This window comes from Protopterus annectens, chromosome 5.part0 (genome assembly GCF_019279795.1).
Source record: "Protopterus annectens isolate FY-2018-M chromosome 5.part0, PAN1.0, whole genome shotgun sequence".
NCBI classification, from domain to species: Eukaryota; Metazoa; Chordata; order Ceratodontiformes; family Protopteridae; genus Protopterus; species Protopterus annectens.
Window position 1 is genome coordinate 212,862,551 of NC_056735.1, and position 23,931 is coordinate 212,886,481.

Genomic DNA, 23,931 nt, shown 5'->3' on the forward strand with positions numbered 1-23,931 from the left:
TTTCTAGGTGATCTGGATAAGGTATCAGCCAAATAAAGCAATTTTGCCTTTTGTGTAGACCATTTTGAAATTGTACTTTTGCAATTTAAGCATCATTCTTTGCAATCTCAACAGAGTGGAATACATTGGCTTCTTTAGAATAGTAGCTAGGGGTTGGTGGTCAGTCTCAGTTTGAATAGCTCAACCACAGATATAACCATGAAACTTAGAACATGCAAATACTATTGCCAAAAGCTCCTTCCTAATCTGAGCATATTGCATCTCAGTTTGGGTAAGTGTTTTAGATGCATAGGCTACTGGTCTGCCCTCTTGAAGTATAACTGTGCCAAGACCAAATTTTGAAGCATCACAGGAAAGAGTAACTGGTTTGTTTACACCATAGTATCTTAATGTAAGTGGGGTGGAAATGTTCTGCTTAAGGTCTTCAAATGCCTTCTGCTACTGTCCCAACCATGACCACACAACATTTTTGCATGTTAGCTCTCTTAAAGGTACTACCAACTCACTGAAGTCTGGTATAAACTTGTCTAAATACCTGACCATGCACAGAAAATGTTGTAGAGCTTGTATATTATCTGGTGTTGACATCTCAAGAATAGCTGTTTGCTTGGTCAGGTCTTGTCTCAAGCCTGTACTCATGAACAAATGTCCTATGTATGTAACTTCTGGAAGTCTGAATTTGCACTTTAGAGGATTGAGCTTCAAGTTTACTTCACATGCTCTGTCTAGAACTTTCTTGAGGTTATATTCATACTCTGCTTCACCATTGCCTCCAAGCAATAAATCATCTACTATTACGGCACAAGGATAACCTGAAAAAATGTATTCCATTGCACGCTGAAAGACTTCACTTGCAGACTTTATTCCGAATGGGATTCTTAGGAATCTGTATCTCCCAGAGTACCAAAAGTTGTTAGAAATGAAGATTTATGATCAAGCATCACTTGCCAAAATGAACTCTTTGCATCCAAGACAGAGAAAACAGTGGCATTCGGTATTAGGGCTGTGACCTCTTCATCTGTGTGCATTGGACAATAAGGTCTTTTTAATGTTTGTTCAGATCTCTTGGGTCAATACATATTCTGATTTTATCTGTGCCTTTTTTGTGAGCTGCTACCATAGACGATACCCATTCAGTTGGTTCTGTGACTGGACAAATCACACCCTACTGCATCATTTTATCCAACTGAGTTTTGACTTTATCTTGCATAGCTGTTGGAACTTTTCTTGCTGGTCTGACAATAGGACTGACCTCTGGATCTAATTCATGGAATACACAACTGGAAGTTTCAATTTAATTGAAACTCATTTATCTTTTATTTAACATTGAGATTTTAAGCTGGTCAGCACAATACTTGGTATGTGTTGTTAGATTTTTTCAGGCTACTTTCATTTTACTTTTTTTAATCTACTTTTATTCATTTAATTTTACCTAATGTTGTACACATAAGTATACATGTTTTTTTTTAATGTTTTTAAAACATATTTGTTAGTTGTGAATTTGCTCATTTGTTTATTTGCATTTCTATTGACATGCTTGCAAAGAGACCTGTAAAGGTTACAGAAAGTGAAGTATTTGCATAAATCTGGGTGCTTCCAATTGTCAATTTATCATACTATTAAACAATTAAAGTGACTTGTGGGGGATATAAAGGATGCTACAGCTAGTTTTTTTTTTTCTTTTCTTTGTTACATCTGAAGAAGTCTTGTGGACAAAAATGCCTTGTGAATATTTATGTTAATGTACTAAATAAACTGCTGGTGCTTCCACTTTGGATTGTGTTTCGTGCTTTGGGTTTGACTACCTCTACTTGGTACCTTTGTGTGCTGCATTGGTTTCTTTGTTATTTTGGGTACCTGGCGTCTTGTGTTTTTTACAACTGGAAGTTAACCTGTCATCGAAAACATCAGCATACTCTGAGAAAATGGCTTCAGAAAAATTAGAACTTGGAAATGCACTTACATGATGAACTTCTTTGACAAAAGAAAGCAGATTCATTCTTAAACTATCTTTGAGATCCAATAAAGATTGCACTGGTCTTCGGACTTCATAGAACAACGAGTTGTAACAGTTCTCAGCCAAATAACATGAACTCATCACTGAACCTTCGGTTTGAATTTCTTCACCTACATAAGCAACAAGTCGCGCACTATTGGCTAGATTGAGTTGTGCGTTAGTTCTTACTTTAGCAAATGTGTCTGCTGATATAACATTACACTTTGAACCAGTGTCTACTTTGAGCTCTGTGGATTTACCATTAATCTGGACAGTGAAAAACACCTCGCTTCTTGTTAATAAATTCACTTTATAGACTTTTTCATCAAGCACTGATACACCATCTACATAGAATGCTGTCTGCTTTGGCTCTACGTGATCAACTTGCTTCTTTGTGTGACCTTGCTTTACAACTGTGTGAGGCTTACTTGATTTACAAAACTTTTGGAAGTGGTTCCATTTTGTACACTTGTAGCATCGTTGACCATATGCAAAGCACTTCTCTCTTTTAGACTCTTGATTTCCATCACAATTGCGACAGTTAACAATAAAACTGGACTTGGGTTTTGCTGATTAATGCTTGTACTGCATTGATCTGGAGCATGCTCCTTTCTTAGAATTTGTTGGAAAGCTCTTGGAAAGCTAAGTGCCTTCCATGGAAATCCCATAGCTGCCATGTGCTTGGACCTAGTTTTGTCTGCCACGTGTTGCATGCTATCTACATTTGCTCTGGAGCCAACTAACTCATCCTCTTGTTACTTGCAAGCATACTTTTCTGCCACCTCATGGATTTGACAAATCTCAATAGCTTTACTCAATGTTAAATCACTGTCATGAAGCAAAATCTTTCTCACAGCAGCACTGTTAATAGCCCACACAAGCTTGTCCTTTGCAGGGAACAGGAGAAGCATATCCTACAAATAACTCTTTCTGTGATTCTTCTTAAGAATCTGGCATTTTCATAGTTACTCAGTACTGATGATGTAGCTAGAGAGTGATGTTAAAGCTTATGTGACCACATTCATTCAGAGTGTATCTTAATAAACTGCTCTGCAATCTGCAGGCTGTTAAAGCAAATGTGCTGCTCTCAAATATCTAGGTGTAAGGATATCTTTCACAGGAGAGGAGATGAGGGTTAGAAACTGGGAGGAAGAAGTGATGATACAGTGAGTTAAATGACTATTGGTTAAATTGATTGCTGGGGTGAACTGATAGGAAGCAAGGAAGAAAGAAAGCAGTTTGGCTTATAATTACTCAATTGATATTACATGCTTTATGCATTCCTGACATTCAGTTTTTACAAAAAAATTCTTTATATATCATATCTAAATTAGAAATAAAGAGTAACACAAGCAATTACCATATAATAATGGTATATTTCCTTAAATGTTATTGGCAGCATTAACATTAATGCAGTATGCCAATAAACATTACAGAGGTAACAATGAATTATTCTTACTCTTGGTACTTTTTCTACTTTAGCCCAATTACTTAAAGCTTATCAGTGAGTGCTGAAGTGCTAAAATACTAAAAAAATAAACTTTTTTTTATAAGTTTCCACTAAACTGTTTGTGAAGTACCTGTGAAATATCCTGGCAAAGCATAAGTAAACATCATGTACAGGAACCCATACAATTCATTGAATACAACTTCACAGCAAAATGTCCAATACTTCTTTTTTATAAAATGTATATATTCACAGTAGATGCTGCTGACCTTTCGCATCTTCAGTCATTTGCCATAAAGTGAATGATGTCCAAGCCTGGATTGCATTGCTTTGCTTTCCAGAAATATATGACCTTTTGATAGGCATAACATAGTCTTCCTTAAAATGATGAATTTGCACTTCAAATATTTATTCATTCCAGCACCAGTTTACTCAACATCCAAAGTGACTTATGCACCACTTTGCATTCATTGCACTTACTATGGTAGCCATATTCATTTCCATAGTAGCCCAGATAATCAGTTGTCACCAAACTACTATGGGGAAGTAGTACATTCCCCATCCACCCCCATTTAGATGGTGTGACCCTCAGTAAATCATTACTTATTATATTCAGCTATGTGCTAAGGGTGGAAGCGATATTTCCTCTTTGTGCAGTGAGCACCTTCATGCCAACACATTCATCATTCAGTGATTAAAGACATCATCACTCAGTTGTCATTCCTAATTGTTGATCAACTACAGCATTCAGAAATCAATGAAGATCTATCACAATCACTATCTTCAACAAAAGACCTGTCATGAACCTTAAAGACTACCACATTAAAAAGGTCCATTTTTCATCTAATAACTTAATTGCCCAAAAAAGATGCATCTGGTATATCTTTACAGCTGTGAAATCATGTTGACCTGGGCAATGTACCTCACAAACTTACACAGATAATTTAGCATCCTTTGCCTTAAAGTTCCCAATGACCGAGGGTGAAGGTCTGCTGTTTTTCTTATCTGATGTGCCTCCAGCTTTGTTTAGTGTAATCATGACAACCTTCTTATAATCTCATGAAGCCCAATTCCCTTCCTACCAGGACTTGTAAAATAAGGTCATTCAGTGATATTAGTACTTCTTTGTTCACTTTTCTGAGAACTGTAGGGTAAATCCTATCAAGTTCATTACTTTGTACACTTTTATAAAAATCTTTCCGGAAACTTTTTCTGTGAAATGTCTGGGATGAATTCATATAATTTGGATCCTTCCATTGCTTGATTTATCTCCTTTCACATTTTGAGACACAACTAGCAACCCTGTTTTTGGTGTCCTGTTCTATCACTCCACTATTGCAATCTCTGTTAATTTTACTACTCCTGTGTTTTTACTTCTATTATGAATTGCTTTTCTAAATGCTAGTCATGATTTTTGCTTTACTTGACATTGGTTTCTGTCTTCCTTCTTTTCATTTGTGAGTGTCATTGGTTTAAAAGTTTTAGTCTGTTACTTGTTTTTATGACTTACATTCTAAAAGGAAGCTCACATTAATTAAATGTCTAATTAAGTACATTACATAAAACTTCCTTATATTTTCCAAGTACTGTTTGTTCTTATGCCCTTTGATGCTAACATTTGATAAACACAATGGATTTCTCCTACTTTTTGGTCAAGCATGGTTTCACATAAATTCTGGTTATGCTATGATGGCATTACATGCAACACTGCTCCATTTTGTTAAAGTGTATCGTCCTGCAGTTCAGAATTAACAGGTCTTACTGACCACACTCTGTAGCAATGTTAATGCTGAATTCATCAGTCTTTTTGTCAGTTGCTCCCAAATGGCTGTCCAGTTTGACATCAGACATACTGTTTCCCTCATCTGTTGAGGTTAGTAGGTCTAAGGCTACTCCTTCTTGGAAAGTTCAAGTTTTAAATGACTGAGGTCTACCTCATGTAAGGTACTAGGATGGATAATGCTTTCTGCTGTGGCTGCAGTAAAAGCAATTCAGTAAACACCTGGCATATTAGTCTGTAATCAAAGTAAATCTCCATTTCTTTGTCAGTCTGTTGATACACTCTGTAATGTCCTCACTCTGGGCCAGTAATCAGGGAGCTTGAATTCTCACCACTGACACTAGAGTGGGACGTTCACTCAGAGTACAAATGGATACACTCAGTATTTCCAGATGCAGACCTCTCTGCATCAAGCACAATTTCCCCTAAGAGCACACAAAAGACAAACTCAACCAAGGGTCTGGATTTATCTATATCTGTCTCCCTCCTGGTCCCCAATATGACTCTCCTCTGTCACAGCTTCAGAGTTAAGTCCTCAGCCCAAGTCAAGTCCTCCACCACTCTCTCTGTGAAACCAGTGCTTTGTGTCCCTGCTCCAAGTAGCTGACACACACACACACAGACACACAGACACATACACACACACACACATACACACACACACACACGCACACACACACACGCACACACACACACACACACACACACACACACACACACACACACACACACACACACACACACACACACACACAAACACTATGGGATTTGCTTCACACACACACACACACACACACACACACACACACACACACACACACACACACACACACGCACACATATACACACTGACCTGGGAAAGGCTGGCACAGATTTACCTGCTGTGCCCCCTCCTGCCCAGACTATAAGGTAGTTATCACTGTCACCATGCAATACAAAGCCAACTATCTAAGGCTCTTGCGAGGGTACCCAATTATACTGAGTGAAGTCAACCATGATACCAATGGTAATACTGACCAAGTAGTAAGGCTTTCAGGAGCATCTGGAGCTGTCACCAAATAAATATATGCAAATTCTCTCAAAGGTCAAAATATTTTTTTCTAAAAGGACTAGCCACAATGAAAAATTTAAATAAATTTAATAATAAATGATAAAAGAAAACGAAAATACAAAATATCTGTTTACAGTAATCACAAGAGTATCAGTCACAGGAAATATTGAAAATAACACAGCTGGAAAGAGTCACACAGTTACATACAAACAATACTTAACTATTCTCACTATATTTTCCTGACCGAGTTAGAGAATTACTGTTCCTACTTACTGAAAAGAGCAAGGAAAGATGATGTAGGGGTGAGTGGTCCTTTTTAATCAGTAATTGTAGGAAGAAAAATAATTTATTATACAATTATGTGCTGGGCTTGGTTATTTGAAAAGAAGCAATATCATTAATGCCTTTTTAAGCTAAGATGCTCTATGATTAAGTCATATGTTGAAATGCAAGATGAATTACTAAATCATATTTGTTTTTTTCTGAAAATAGGTTGAGATATGTTTCATAAGCACCTCCACCACAACATTTTCCTAAAACAACTGATATAATATATTGATGAGTTTGTTCAGAATAATGTTTACATTTGGTGCCATACATTCTGAGGCTATGGTAGTCATTGTTTTCATTCACAAATGTGAACAAATGGATCAAATTAAGCATGCAATCAAAATTCAACAATTCACAATGGAATTCAATTTGCATTTAATGTATGAAGGAATGTATCTCACACTCCACAGTCAGAGACTTTGACCCTGAGCACCATCATATAACCACCTTCAAGTTACTGCATCAATATGAAAGATGAATTTCTAGTTGCAGCAGCCTTGTTTGAAACAAAGTAACATGAGCACATGTTGGTATTTATTAGAAATGGAAAGGTATCCATTGCAGTTACTATATAATAAAGCATCCACTAAAACTGAATTTCATCATGGTCAACATTAAAAAAAAAATACAATTTTAAAATTATGTTTAAGAAACTGAAAATTAATTTTGGGCCATATATTACAAACAACAAGAAATGAATATTTTTCACTGAGACGACAAGCTCACAGTCATACAGCAGCAGTTACAGGCTACATTTTCTATCTTTACGCCTGACAGAAATAGTTAGCATACCTCATTGCCGTCTTCATCTATGACAGTGATATAGTTAGGGTTAGTTTTGTTGGGGTAAGATAAGAGGACATCATAATGAACCAGCTCTGCTGAATCCAGGCCAAACTCCTTCCACTGCATTTGTATCTGCTTTGCTAAGCGAAGGTTCTGTTCTGTCCCTGCCAGAACAGGGACTTGTGTAAAATTTCTGAAAAAAAAAAAAAATTAGCAATGCCTACTTATTTTCTATCTTTTCCTTACATATTAACTAAAGAGATGATAAATTCTTAACTGGAACATAATTTCTAAAAACACTCAGTCCATATATAATAGTAAAGTGTTGAAATTTCCCGTTGAGTACCACTAAAGGAAGTTAAAGGGACAATTGTCTTATAATGATATTAGAATAGACAAGCTGTCCTATATTAAACAAAATGAGCTAAGGAATTAAAAAAGTAAAACATATTTTTAGACAAAAACAGCAACAACAAAATGTAGATGAGTGAATCAAAACATGGACTCAACAAAGATAAAATAGAAAAAATAACCTGATTTTCTAAGATGCTTCAGTGAAGAAGCAAATAATATTATATTTGTTTAATTTCCATTTCTTGCTACCAGAGCTGGTCTGCATAAATTCATTTAGAGTCAATATGGCAATTATTAGATTCAGTTTTTTTTAATACTTGATGTATAAACTTTTGAATAATTATACCAGGTACTTTTTACACATCAAAAGAAAATACACTCAGGTGGAGCAAGAGGCAATAACAGTACATGTGCAGCTGTTAAAAGTGATTGTAGGGAATGTGACCAAACCAACCATTTTCTGAAGTACATAAGTCCAGAAAGGAAAACAAAAAACTGTTTTGCAAATGATTGAAGCAAATACATCTAAAAGCTGTGCAAATGCTAATGTGTCTAATTACCAAACTGGCCAACATAAGGAGAAACACAACCAGTTTGTAAATTCATTTGATCTATTTGTTGCAACAGTCTCTATAATTTCTTCAGTGATCTCACAAGCTTAACAGCTATGGCAGTGTAAAATGTATTGAAACATTTTATGTTTAAACGGCATATCCATCACATTTATGTTGAATATTAGGGTTTATTGCACCATGGAAAGTTTTTTCAGGTGATTGACTCTGAAATTTGAGTCTACCACCCCATTACTAATTCTGAGCATAAACTGAAACTAGTGGGTCAGACTGAGCTGTGTGTCATGCATCAAAATGAATAAGATTGTGTTACTTTAGTTTGTATCAGTTCAGAGTGTTAAAATATCAAGAAGCTCTGCATGTGAAGTGATGCTCATGATTAATATATTTTTAATGGGTTCATGCAGGTACATTGGAGGATACAGTACCGTCAGATACAATGATTTCCATAGTCATAGAGACAATTACTTGAGTCAATGATTCAGTTATTCACTGCAGCAATAATTCATACATTCATATGGCACAGAATGTAAAGGCTGAAGAGCAGAATGCAATGTGTAGTGATACATGATAATAAAGCAGTCATAATTTTAACAGTGGACATAGATAAACACAAAGCTGACAATTATGTCGGCAGATAACTTAATAGAATTTTCTTTAACATACTGAAAATGATTTAGAGCTACAGTTACTGAAAAGTTCAATGTCGACAAGATGAGTAAACGTTAAGAAAATGTTCAATAATCAATTCAGCTTCTCTACACCCCATGTTTCAAAATTAATGAATCATGGGGGCTGGTATTCAAATCCAGTAGACTAATCCTGCCAAACCAGCCATATAACCTTATGTTAGACATGATATATGATGTACAACTGAGAATTAAGTGTAAAGAAATGGCACTTGACATTATGATTACCCATGGAATGTCCACAGAGACTGTATTAATGACAATGAAAATAACTACTCTGTAACACTCCAAAAATGCAATGATACTTCCTAAAATTACTGAGAGAATGGAATAAAGTTACCTGAAATTCATGTCAAGTACAGTTAGCATATCATATGTACCAAGTACTGTTTTAAGAACCCTGAGGTCATCAAACTAAAATATGCTTTTTCATCAACTGTCATAAACTGGCGAAGTATTTTTTCTCAACATGATATTTTTGAAATACTTATCATGGATAGTTGGCAGTTTGTAACTCAAGAATATTCTGTATTTCTTCATCCAGAAGAAACAGCCCAATATACATGCCAAGCTGTTCAGCAGACATAGGAATACTGCTATGCCAGGTCAGCTGATATCCTGTACACCCTTTCCTTGCAGACATATATATGGCACAGAAACCTGGGCAGTGAAGGCGCAACAACTGATGAAGTTTGAGATGATGGTGATGAAGTGCTTGAGCTGATAATAGGATGCACACTCTGTGGGACAGAAGAAGAGGAAGATGAAATGAAGAAAATGGAGTAGCTGCCAAAGTAGACCCAAGGATAGAGAAGGTCAAGGAGAAATAATTACAGTGGTTTGGTCACATGTGAAAGACAACAGAAGATGGTTTGATAAAACAGATTTGGAAGAGACAAGAAGAAGGAAAAAGCAGACAAGGGTGCTCAGCCTAGAGGTGGATGGATTGTGTGAGACAAATCTTGAAGCAAGTGAGAATGACTATTGAAGGAGGTAGGAGAGTGGCTCTGAAGTGAAAGAGGGAAACAGTTTATGCAACACCCCGACTACATAGAAAGTGGAAAAACGGGTTGCTGGTGCTGATGATTTAGTTCTGGTGTAATAACAAAGTAATGTGTATATATTCCTATAAGCACTTTCATTTGCAAAATGAAGACAAATCAGTTAACTTTCTCCCCAGTGGAAAACAAGTGTAATAAAATTTCAGACTGTACTGATGCTTTTTATGATTTTATGTGGAACATATCTGCCTACATAATTAAAATGAAAATATACATATTTGTTTTAAATGGACTCTAAAAATATTTGCATTAAGTATGTTATGAAGTTCGTATATTACAGTAAAACTTTGAAATGAAAAATCATGGGTTGTATTTTCACTTACTTTGTAAAAATAAATGAACTAATTAGCTTCAGCCTTTGCAAGCACTGTCTAATACTAACTATCCCGAAGCCATATGAAGATTGCACCCCATCAGCCAATGACAATCATACTCCCTAACAGTTTTGCACCTGAGACAACTACCCCGTTCATCCCACTGCAGTTACAGCTCTGATATATTGCGCTCAAATATGCCCATTTAGATATGGTATACCTATTTGAAGAGCAACTTATCTCTAGCATTTTTATCTTGATTGCGTAACCATGTCCTATTGTTATGCAATATATTCATTCATATACTTATTTGTTCATTTATCCATTCGTTCTTCAGTTTATTAAAGTGACTAACTGGAGAATGAGTAATAAGCCTTTTTTTTTTTTTTTTTTTTAGAGTTTTACTTTTTAATCAGCTGCAGCAGCTGTACATTTAACATTATGACCCCCACCCCATGACCATATGGTTTCATGGGTGCCTAATGCTGGCTGTGAACCTTTCTACCTATTACACTGAGATCCTTAAAGACAGAGGTTTATTTACAAGCATACCTTTTAGTTCTGTTTACAGTATTACAATAACAGTTGCATATACAATATAAGTTTTACTTCCATTTGGTATATCTCCTACTTCTCTACATATTTGCTCATCTTGTCATATCCAAACATAGTGAAAGTTTTAAAAATCAAGGAGAAGAAGTCTTAGATGACATCTTTACTCAGTCTATCAGAAGCATTTTGGAATCAGGCAGGAATGAAAATCAAACCAGAAATAGACAAAAATCAGATAGCAACTGAATATGAAAAAAGAAAAACAAGAATAAAAGAAATTATATAAGGAAAATGATCAGATGAAACAGAAAAAAATATTGAAAAGACCACAAACATAATTGCAAATATAGAGATCTTCTGGAGCAGCCTCATGCTGACAAAGGTTTGATGCCAGATAAATAAGGAGAGGTGAATTGAAACCAAAAATGAAAGGTTAATAATGGAGGTTCAGGATAGTAGACTATGTACATGTTGGCTTTCAAAAAAATGTGGAAGAAAGATACCCAGACAGTTCCAATAGTAGTAGGAGCAACAGAACTAATAACAAGAATTTACAACAGTCCTTAAATGTGCTACCGATGCACGTAAGATCATATGAATTACAGAAAGAAGTAATTCTGGGCACACTGTGTGTACTGAGAAGAGCACCCTTGGATAGCATGAAAGACTGAAACAATACTATTTTATGAACTTTAATCATACTCTGACTTAGAAATGGAGTCCATTCCCTCTATGGTATTATAAATCCAAAATACTCTGAGAAATTATACCAAGGACATTTACTTTTGAATGTTTACACTGGCCTTTCTATACCCCTGCCAATACTATAAAAATGAATAAGGATTACAAAACAGCGTGTTGGAGATGTAAATTAGAAACTAGGGTTCACTGGAAACATGTTATATACAATTTACTAAAACAACATTTGGGGTAAATAATTTTCCCCAATCCTTATTGTCAGGTAATATTTTGGTTACCAAAGATACAGTATGTTTTTATTTAATCCTCTTATTCCATGTGGTATGAAAACAGACAAATATAATCTTTTATGGACCATTATAGCTACTGCAGGAAAGATTATTATATGGAATTGAAAAATAAGTCCTTCTGCTCAGTTTTCTGGATTTCTTCTTCTTTAGAAGCAAGTTATAGGTAAGGAGACAAAAACTCTAAAACACAGGTACCTTTAAAGAAATTGCACTGAAATACATGGTTTGAGATATAATATCTGTTAGAGAAACTGGGCTCTCATGATATTAATCAATTAGCAATGGCAATGACTTGACTTTGCCAAACTAGATCTATGGGAAATTCACTTTAAATTGTATATTTATTTATTTAATTATTTATTTATTGCATTTGTTTACCAGGGAAAGTCCACTGGGCCAGAAATGAGCCCATTTTCAGTGGAGGCCTGGGGAGAAAAGTTCCACATGTAATTACATAAAAAATGAACATATAATACAGAATATATCAGGTAGAGGCAGTACATCAGATAAGTAAATAACAGCATCCAATAATATGGTAAGACTTACATACAGTAGTATGGTAATGACATTATATAACTTAGTAATATCAGTAAATAATTGTTAAAATCATGGTAGAAGTATAGAAATAGAAGTTTTAGATGGTAGGTACGATTGTTAACTGAGAGAGGAGATTGTATTAAAGGGAAAAAAATGAGACAGAAGGCTTAGAGTAGTGATGACACTGGCTAAGTGTCAATAGAAAGAGTTGATGTGATAGAGAGAAGGGAAAAAAAACAAGGTGTAAAGATAGGATGAGTAGGATTTAGGGATGAGGTCAGGTAATCGGATTGTGATTAGGGGTGTAGGTGCATATCCAATGTGATGAGAGGTGAAGTTTAAAGGATTTTTTAAAACCAGTGGAGCTATTGACAGTTCTTATTAAGGGAGGGAGATTATCAAAAAGCTTGGCGACAGTAAAATAATACAGCATTTGACCGGTTGCGAGCTTAGGTTTATCAGTGTTTAATAGCATTTTGTTTTCTGACCTTAGGTGTCGATTAGGATGGTAGATGGTGAAGATGTCAGTAAGGGCTGGGCAGTTTGCCGGGAAGTAAATAAGTTTATGGACAATAGTTAGTTGTAGTTATGTGAGGTAGTAGGGGAATTCAAGCCAATTAAGTTGTTGTAGTGTGGAACAGTGGTGAGAGGAGAATTTAGCATTTGTAGCAAATTTGGCAACTTTGTTGCAGAATGAATTGAGTTTAGTTTTCAGGGAGGAGTGAATATTGGTTAGGATGGGGGCGCCATATAGGAAAGTAAGAAGCACGAATGAGGAGGCAAGAGCTGTTTTTGCAGAGAAGCTGAGAAAGTAGTTGTACCTATAGAGGGCACCTAGCTTTTGATGTTTTTTTTATGTTGTTATGGATATAAAGGTCAAACGTTAAATTATCGTCAATGATGACACCAAGCAGTTTGGTACTGGGAACGACTTTAATAACAGTATTGTTTTGGGAATGAACTGAAAATTCAGACTTGTCAACTGGTCTAGACTTTTTGGGGGTAAATATTAAGAGTTTAGTTTTATTGGGGTTAAGGGGAAGATGGTACTGTGACATCCAGGATTCAGTTGAGGTGAATGCCTTTTGGGTAAGCTGCTGTAGTGTAGAGGCAGATTTAGAAGAGCAGATAATGATAGAATCCTCTACATATTGGATTACAGTACTGTGGGTAAGAGTTGCATGAAAGTCATTGATGAATATACTAAATAAAAGGGGACCCAGTATGGAACCCGGGGTACTCCTGTATTAGTGTTGGTGAAAGGAGAGAAGCAGTGCTGCCATATCGTAGCTTGTTGCCTATTACTGAGATAGTTTGAAAACCACTGAAGGGTGGAGGGAGAGGTGCCAAGGTTTGAGAGTTTAGTAAGCAGAAGGGCATAGGAAACTGTTTTGAATGCCTTTGATAGATCGGGAAGAGTGCGGAGACTATGAATCCATCATCCCTGGCACTATTAACTGTGTCCAGGAAGGAAATGAGAGCAGTGTTAGTGCTATGTACTGGCCTAAAGCCATGTTGAGTGGAGGAAAGGAGCTGGTTTTTAGTCATGTAGCTAAGGAGCTGAGTATGAATGCACTTCTCTAGTATTTTTGAGATGGGAGAAAGAATGGCAATGGGCCATAAGTTAGGAATGTCAGAGTTATTGCCACCTTTGTGAAGTGGGAGAACATATGCCTTTTTCCAGATATCAGTTATACAGGATTCCTGAATGGACCTGTTAAGGAGAATGCTGATGGGGTATACAATAGAGGGGGCTGATAGTTGTAAGAATTCCACTGGTAGGTCATCTGGGGCATTGGTGCATGGTTTTAGCTTGTGAAGGAGCTTTTGTATGGTAGAGGTAGGTATGGGAGACAGTGAGAATGTGGGTAATGTAGTTGTAGATGTATGTAGTGTAGTGGGGTTTGGTTGGCCAGTGTTGATGGGTGGCAAGGTGGTAGTAAGCGTAGCAATAGTGTTGATTAAATAAGAATTAAAGAGAGAGGCTAACTCATTAGGTGTTTTTTCTCGATCAGGGCATGGATTATGGATGGTCCCAGGATAGAGTAAGGACTTGATTGATCCCAAAAATTTCTTGGGGTTATGATTATGTTGGTTTTGGAGGCTTTGGAAGTAATCTTTTTTGCTTTTGAGAACTAATCATTTGGCCTGATTGTGAAGTTGTTTATATTGGTTGAGGGTAGCAGGAGTTTTGTTTTTTTAGCCAGGCTTTCCAGGCTTTATCCCCAGATAACATAATTTGCTTTGTTGACTTAGTGAGCCAGTTGGCATGTTTTGTCTTGACTCTTTTTAGCCGGAGAGGGACAATATTATTTAGGATAGTCAGAAATGTAGTATTGAAAAATTCTACAGCTTCGTTAAGAGGGAGAGATTTTAGTGGGTTTCAGTTAGTATTTTGCAAAGTATCATTAATTGGAACAAGTTTCAGGTGTATCTATATTGGTATTTGTTAGGTAGAGTGTTGGGCTTACATATTATGAATGTTGGAGAGTGGTCACTTATACTGTCTGCAAGAGTACCAGAGGTGGAAATGTTATCAGGGTTAGAGACCATGATCCAATCCAAGATTGAACCTTTCTTATTCTAAATGTTAGGTCTGGTGATATCAGAAATAAGCTGGGTATAGATGTGAAGGTTGATGTCTAAGGAGTAATTTTTATTGGACATGTCTAACCAATTAATATTTACATCACCTAGGATTAATGTGTCATTTTTTATGTTATTCGTAGTCCAAACAAGGATGCCTTTAAGAATGGGAATATTGTTGCCTGAGGAATGTATATGACTATAATGCATAGGCTTGTATACTTATTTAGTTTGAAATAAGTGATAAGTAATTCTGTGGTAGAGAATGAGGGAATGGGCTTAGAATATGGAATTACTGAGAAGGTACTTGGATATAATAAGATGATGCCTCTGGCTTTTTTGTGGAGTCTATCTGTTCTGAGGCAGGAACAGTTTGTTGGAAGGAATTCAGAATCCTTTATTTATGGCTTTAGTCAAGTCTCAGTTATAGCTATGAAGTCTGGTTTATATTGAATTAACCATGCATGTAGAATGCGGGTTTTGTTTCTAATACTTTGAATGTTGATGTGGTGAAATTGAGGGATTTTGTTGAGTTAGGGGGATATCAAGGAGAAGGAGAAGGGCCAGGGTTAGGGTGGATGTCACCACACTGGACTAGGTTAGGATAATTAGGAAACATTTTTGGATAGAGCTTCCTTTTTGTATCCCTGATATGATTCTGTACAAGGTTACTAGGAAGTTTGTATTGTGTGAAGAGGATTGTTGGCATCCTTTGTAGAATTATATTAGTAGCATATAGAGTAGAGCAGATTGACGAGTAGCTGGAGGAGATGGCATTGTAGGTAGATATTGTTGATGTAGGTTTGGGGGATATACAAGTTGCAATAGTTGAATAGTGAAAGGACAAATCATCCGGGCGTCGAGAATGTCGAGCATGGATGAATTGTTTTTGAAAGAGGTGGACTTTTTGAAAGAACTTTTTGCAGAAAGGGGGTACCCTACAAAGCTGGTGAACAATCTACAAAAAGAAGTGATGGCTAACAGAGGGTTAATGCATTTCCCTCTACTGGGCATGGGTTTGTTACCCAATGTGCAGGGTAGGCAGGAAAAACAATTTGATGGGCATAGCAGCTTTGTCTACACCTATACTAGGGACGCTGAACAGTTGGAACAAATTGTTTTGAAATACTGGCCTGTTTTGACCCTTCAGGAGAATTTTCATGACATTATTCCAGAGAAAACAAGTTTTGTAAAAAAGAGGGACATGAATTTGAAGGGTCTTTTTGTAAGTAAAAATCATCTTTCAACTAATTTTGCTGTTGTTTCGAAAATAGGCACACATAAATGTGGTGCCTGTAGACAGTGTTCTGATTATTAATGATAGTAGTGTATATATACCTTCAAGGAACTTTAAGGTCCATACAACTGGATATTATAATTGTGCAACCAAGGGTGTGGTTTACATGGGGATCTGTGTTCTATGTTGGAGTTTTTATATAGGGAAGACAGAAAGGCCTTTAAGGTGAAGAATTTATGAACATGTAAATGACATCTCTAAAAAGAAAGACACAAACGCCTTTTATAAGCACTATACACAGTGCCCTGATATGAAACTTAAATTTATGGTACTGGAGCAGGTTGCACAGGACCCTAGGGGAGGAGACTGGGAAACATTCCTGGAATATAGAGAACTTATATGGCAGTTAAAATTAGACGCAGCTAGGTCCCCAGGTTTAAATGACAGTATTAGTATTTCAAGTGTACTCAAACTACGTAAAGCAAAACTGTACTGTTATATATGGTTATATATATATTACATATATATTTTTTTAGAATTTTATAGATAGAACATTAATATAATATGGTTGAAAAATGTTTTTTAACAGTGAACGATGTGTCTGGAAGTATTTTGGTATTAATGTATTGTTTTTTTGTAAGTATATGGCTTGTTAAATATTTTGCAATGCAAAAATGTGGGTGTGGTTTTTAACATTTGTTTTTTAAAGGAATTCAATTGAAGTAATTCTGACTGATTAATTAACTTAAATTGAAGCAATTAAAAAAACACCATGTGACCAATGGTTATTGTATTTAAGGGCATTACTTTTTTATGTTTGTATCTTGATAAAGCCTGGTAGGAACCAGGCGAAAGCGCTTGAGATATTAAATGTTTTTTGGGTTTTAAAGGTTATTAAAAGACTTTAAACTACAGTTTGCTGCAGCCTGTTGTTTCTCTGCTGTGGACTTTGCTGTTGGTGTTTGTATTCGTTTCTGAGAGACTTGTTAAGGATATACAAGTTGGTTGAAGTGATGAGAGTTTTAGAAGGAGAGAGAGGTAAATGGAGAAAATAAGGAGAAGGATGTTGTGCATAAGGGGCATGATTGTGAGGAGTGGTGTACACTGCTTAAATATATGGAGTTTATGGAAAAAATGTATATGGGTTTTAACAAAGCAGTAGAGGTAGGAGTGTAGGGAACTAAAAGTGAGGGAGGGGTAAGGTGGTTAGGCATAATAAAGTACGAGTGGAAGGTGATAATAGACTAAGGAAGAGGTGAGGAGTATAGAAACTGTTGTTGTTAGGTACTAGTTATGTAGAAAGGTAGAGTAGGTGGAGTGTTTAGTGAAGGTGAAGGAGAGGGATGGTTAACTAGAAGGTAGTTAAAGTGATTATGGTGTGGAGGGGGTGGAGATGGATTGGAGGATGGATGGGTAGGTGTGGTTTGGGTGGGTATAAGTGTAATTGCAATGGGGTGGGTGGGAAGAGGGTAGGATAGAGGAACAGAGTGGGGATAGCCCAGCTGAACAAGGCAGGAGTTCTAAAACAAAAAACAATCAGGACAACACGTCGACAATTAGGTGAGTTTGAGCTTGATTGAGCCTATTGACAAATCATGTTTATCTATATGATTTTTGATGTAACAATCAGTAAATTAAATAAGATATGGATTAGTATAGATAACCAGCAAGTATTACAAGATTCCTGAATGATGTGTACAGTCTACTTATTATGTAACATAAATAAGAAAGACAGGCATATCAGTCTTTACAGAGTTCAAAAACTTGAATAGTACAGATACCTAGATGTGCAAATTTAGAACTTTATTTGGCAAACATACTGGACAGTTGTTCTTCATTTTAGGGTTTTCAAGTATTGTTCAGAAGAACAAACAAATCTGGGGACAATGGTAGACAACAACTTACAGTTTTAGCAATGTGTATATAGAAAAGTCAGTAAAGCATATTCTGACAAGACTTACTACTACAGGGAGATTGCATTACCAGTTATTTTCTCACTGATCTAGACTCATCATTGAGCTCTTCAAATATTTTACCTGAAAGAAACTGAAAATGTAAAATAATTCCTTACTAAAAAAGAAAATCATAGGGTTGGAAAATTAAAACAATTAAAACATACTTCAGTAGCTGTCACTGCATTCTGTTTATTAAACAACATGTAAGAGGTGACCCCCACCAGTTATGTAAATCAATGCCTGGCCTGTTCTTTTTGAAAGTCTACACCTGAAAATGCACTGATGAAGTAGATGACCCCAGACTGGAAACCTTATACTAAAAAAAAAAAAACATCAATCAGCTGTAGAAAAAAGTGACAGATGTATTGCAAAAGCTTCCATGACAAGACTTCTGAGACTTCAACTCAGTTATGGTAGACCTTCAGTACTGGGTTTACAGAAGAGTAAAAGGAAATAATCAAGCCTGAACATTGAGACAACAAACCTAATAGAACTTCAAAATGTTATTATTGCAATGCCAACTACTTAGAATCTGAAGGGATGAACTAAAAGTATGGTCACAGTAGAGGGGCAGAAATTAATTGCAGTTACAGAGAGCTAGGAAGCTTCATATCTGAAAATACCAGGTTATATTAAATTTTAACGTCTTAGGGAGTCTGCAAGACGAGGGGGAATAATTGGGAATAACATTATGGTTTCATAAATTTGGTTCTTCCAAAGTCAGGTTTATGATAAGTTGGAAGGTGTAATAACTCAGTTTTTAAATTTATTTTACTATGAATGAACATATCAATATATGCTACTATATTCCTAACAGGGATTCATATAGACACTGGGAGTTCTTATACCAATTTGATATGTTATTAGACATAAAGAATTTAAATCTTATGCGTTATTTTAAGCATCCCAGTACTAATAAGAGTGCAATAAGTAGTAGTAACCTTTATGCCAAATAATCTATGTTTTACCTTATTGCAATATCTTACAATGGATAATTGAATCTACTTGAGATAATAATATATTCAATCTGACTGTGATAAATTTATCCAATATAATTTCTAATATCAAATTTCATTACTTTTAGAGCCTTATGATAATTACTCTATTAAGACTGATGTAATGATTTCCAGGAAGTCTGTTATTGCTATCAACTATTACACTTCTTTTTCTATCAATTATTAACAACTCATTGAAAACTTAATCAAGAAAATGGAGATTGCAACACTTTGCAAAATGTATTATATGACAATGTTGAAAGTATTTCCACTTACAAGACAATTAATGCAAATATGTGTATGTGCGTGTATATATATATATATATATATATATATATATATATATATATATATATATATAAATATATATATGTATATATGGGTCTATATTAGTTCGCCAAAAGTAATTTTCAGCAAACGCCTATTCATCGAACATATCTAGCAAAAATCACTTCCTTGATTCACTTGAATTTTCCAAGGGCAATGAAACAATTGCCCAACTGTACAACAGAACCCACAAATAACTAAATCATACCTATCGAAGAGGGAGGGCTTCACCCCCCACCCCCAAATATATATACCAACTCTGAGATCACACAACAGTGGGGAAAAGAACAAAGTCATGTAGTTGGCCAACTACATCATTGCCCCTTGGAAAATTCAGTGAATTGCGGAAGTGATTTTCATTGAATATGTGTCAATGAATAGTATATATATATATATATATATATATATATATATATATATATATATATATATATATATATAGACTGCCTTCTAATGAAATTACATGAAAGAAAAAGAGATATTAAGGAATTTATGGAAATCAGTATAATAAAAAGAAAAACATAGTTCAGTATGGAGCTGTCATATAAGATTGAAAGAGAGAAAATTAAATATGAAAAGCTAATTACAGACATTAGCAAGTCAAAATATTTATATAAATATATTAACTCCTTTAATAACAATAATTTAAGAATAATACTTATCACATAAATATGATTATGACTGATAGAGAGTTAATTATATATTTCAAATTGATAGCTGCCTTATTTAATAAAATACATCTGTGATGTCCTATGATAACTAAGAATGTGATAGAATCTGTACTGAATAAGATAAAAAAGCACATTAAACAATATAGATTTAATTATGTTGCTTTTAGTAATCAAATATAAAAACTGATTAGTTCAAATATTGGTTTCAATGTTTGACACGCTACTTCAGTCTGTTTGTTCCTAAGTCATGGAAAGAATCATTTGTTACTGCAATATACAACAAAGGGGCTAGACAGGTAATAGAGAATTATAGGCGTGTAAGTCTAACAGCTATACTGGGTAAGTGCATTTAGAGATGAATTTCCAATATCGGTATTAATGACAACAACCTAGCATCATGTGACATTTACTACCATGGCTTTATTAGTGGTAATATACTTCTACAAACTTGGCAGGTGTTATGCTCATGTCTGTGTATGAGAAACATATATTTAGATTTAACAAAGGCTCTTGACCTATTATTTTTAAATACTATTGACAAAGCACTTCAAGATATAAAATTTAACTTTTATTTAATCAGATGGATAGGAACATTGCTTAGGGGTAAAAGCAAACCTATCATCATACAAGGCATAAGGTCTGAACCTGCAATAGTATGTTCTGGAGTACCCCAAGGCTCAGTGATTGGGCATTTATTGTTTAATATAGTATTTGCCTCAATACATACTAACATATATTGTTAGTTATGTAAGTATGCCAAGGACTGTAAAATGAGATTTTTTTGCTAATAACATAAAAGATTTTATTATTTTAAATTATTACATTTCAAACATTAGCAGTAGGACAGAGAATACTGGCCTAATGTTTAGTAATATCATGTTTTTTTGAAACCCATTATAACTAAGCCAATTTTCTTATCACCAATTTTTTTCTTCTAGAAGTGACTAATTATAAAGACCTAAGTATCTTAATTGAATCTAATTTCTCTTTTGAAACTGAAGTGCAGTTATTTTGTAGCAGAGCTTTAGGAAGGTCATGAATGATATGAAAGAATTGCATGACTAGGGTTGCTACACATATGTCAAAATTATACAAAGTTATGTGAGACCCATCCCTGAAATAATAATAATAGTGAATTTTGCACATGTAGTATGAAACAACTAAGTCTAGAATCAGTGCAAAGACCTTTCACCAAAACAATGCCTTTAATCAATTATTTGTGCTAATCATATAGGTGTTCACAACTCGGACCATATGCTGTCTGCATTACAGATGTGTTAGAGGCAGACTTATATTTGTATATAAAATATTTAACAATAAATGTCTTCATATGTATTTGGGTTTAGAGATATATAATAGCTCAAAAATATATGAATATCATAATTAAAATTTTGTATTCAGCTAAGTTACACAAAGCCAAGAATCAGTTACATCACTCAAACACATCAGTAGATATTAAAAAAAAATGTTATAGGCTTTCTGACATATGGGCAGGAGGCTATTCGATCTATCTGTTATGGAGACAGTGTTTATCAATGGCTGTTGGGTTTGAAAACTTCATACATCCATACTTATGAGCTTATTACTAAACTACAAACATCTTTCACAATAAAAGATCTGCAGAAGAAAAGCATTTTTGTAGATGGGCAAGACCACTGCAGCCTCCCCCAGTGGGGCAGTCTGTAGCCACTTCTACTTGCATATACTCACTCTAAGGTCTCACAATCTCTGGGAAATAAGAATCCCTGGAACACCGCAACCTCAGTGGTTTTTGGTCAAAAGCCAGTACTCGCACATTATTTGTAAGTGAATTGATCATTAGTGTCTCAAAAACACATCTGGCGCCATTGTATAAAGCACATCATAATTACAAGACTATGATCCAAAAATAATCCTGATGTATCGACAGGAAATGAAGAATATCAAAATAGGGTTATATCAATCACTCTTCTTAAAGGTTATCAGGTTAGAGACTTGACCTTCAAACCTACAAAACTATGAACAATATTAAGCTATGTATGACTATGAGATCGGTAGGGTAGGCCTGTCATAGCAAACAATAGCGATGGGAGTTTATCAAAATGTGGTAACAGTTGACACTGTATCACCAGAAGACACATATGATAACCTGCCGTCATTGCAAGGAGAAAAAAAATAACTTCACTGCAGATGCTATGTATTCAAAGGCAGAAATAGAAGGCTTTACCTAAATAAGGTCAAGGGAGACAGATTTTGAAGGAATATAATTTTTTTTTAAGAGTAGAAAGAGTAGGGGAAGAGTTTAAGGTTTTAGAAGAAATATTCTCACCTTATTATTAGACTGGGTCAGCATCAAGAAAGGGTGGCGTGAGTGTTCAAAGTTACAGCAAGATATTTATTTTTTTTTTCTTCTTTCTTTTGTTCTGTTTTATTGTACTGTTATTTTCGTGACAACATTGGAGGTAAACAACAGAGAACAAAGGACTATATCACTCATACCTCTCAACCTGGAAACATAAAAAATCTGGACACAGGCCCATGAAAAATAGGTACAAATCTGTATGCAAATTAACATAACATTTGCATACATAATTATGTAAGCCTACCCCCACCAATGGAATTGTGGGATACCAACTTTCAAATGCAAACTGAAGAACAGAAAACCAAAATATGGTCCTAGAGTCTCCCTGCAGCCATTCCAGTGTCCAATTATGTGTCTATTTCGCCCCATTTACCATTAACACTGTAATGTGCATACTGCTTTACTTCTACAATGAATATTTTGATTTACTTCTACAATGAATATTTGGATTTCATTTAAAACTTTTATTTTACATTTTATAGCACAAACACTAAGACATCTGCTAAACAAAGCAATGCAGTCTCACAATGAAAATAGACTTGGCATTAAAACTTCTCTGCCCTTGAAACTCACATTCATTGAAACCTACATTCAAAGAAAATGCATCTGGCCAGTGGTGGATAAATATTACCTTTGGGCTATTTTCAAATCATAGGCCCCTTGCACACGAAACATACATGTGTTCTTTGATACACCTTCCTGACTGTATTAAATTGTATTCCTTGTATAATACAGCACACTTGTATACTACAGCACACTTGTTAGCCTGCGCTTTAAATTTATTGTTTTGAACATTTTTCCAGTAAGCAACGAAACAAAATGTATGAACCAATAATGACAAAGCTACCCAGTTCAGAACATTTCCATCAAAAGTCTACTCAAACTAATACAATCCACCAGTATCAGTAAATATGCACAATTTCTGCAAAAGTAAAAAAGTGATCTAAATAATTCCACATTGGAAAGCCATACAAATCACACACGCCTAAATCTGTTGGAAAGCTATACAATTCACACACACCTAAATCAGCTGGAAAGCCATACAAATCATCCACACCTAAATCTGCTGGAAAGCCATACAAATCACACACGCCTAAATCTGCTTGAAAGCCATACAAATCACAAACGCCTAAATCTGCTGGAACGCCATACAAATCATCCACACCTAAATCTGCTGGAAAGCAATTCCCATTTCCATTCCAGTACAAATGCTGTGCATACAAATAAAATGGAGCTTTTCTCCTCGGGTCTCTGCTGAAAAAGGGCACCTGCCCAGCCAGACCAACCCAGTTAATAAATGGCAAATAAAATAAATATAAAAAAATGTCATTCAGAAACACATACAAAGCTGTTCAGCTTAA

General features: G+C 35.3%; 1 protein-coding gene across 1 annotated transcript in view; it reads right to left on the reverse strand.

Moving 5' to 3' along the window:
- Positions 1 to 23,931, reverse strand: part of LOC122802543 (glutamate carboxypeptidase 2-like) — a 1,225,297-nt gene that overhangs the window by 1,014,816 nt on the left and 186,550 nt on the right. Inside the window, exon 3 of the mRNA XM_044072203.1 lies at positions 7,397 to 7,583. Within this exon, the coding sequence (XP_043928138.1) occupies positions 7,397 to 7,583 (187 nt within the window). The remainder of the gene's footprint in view (positions 1 to 7,396; positions 7,584 to 23,931) is intronic.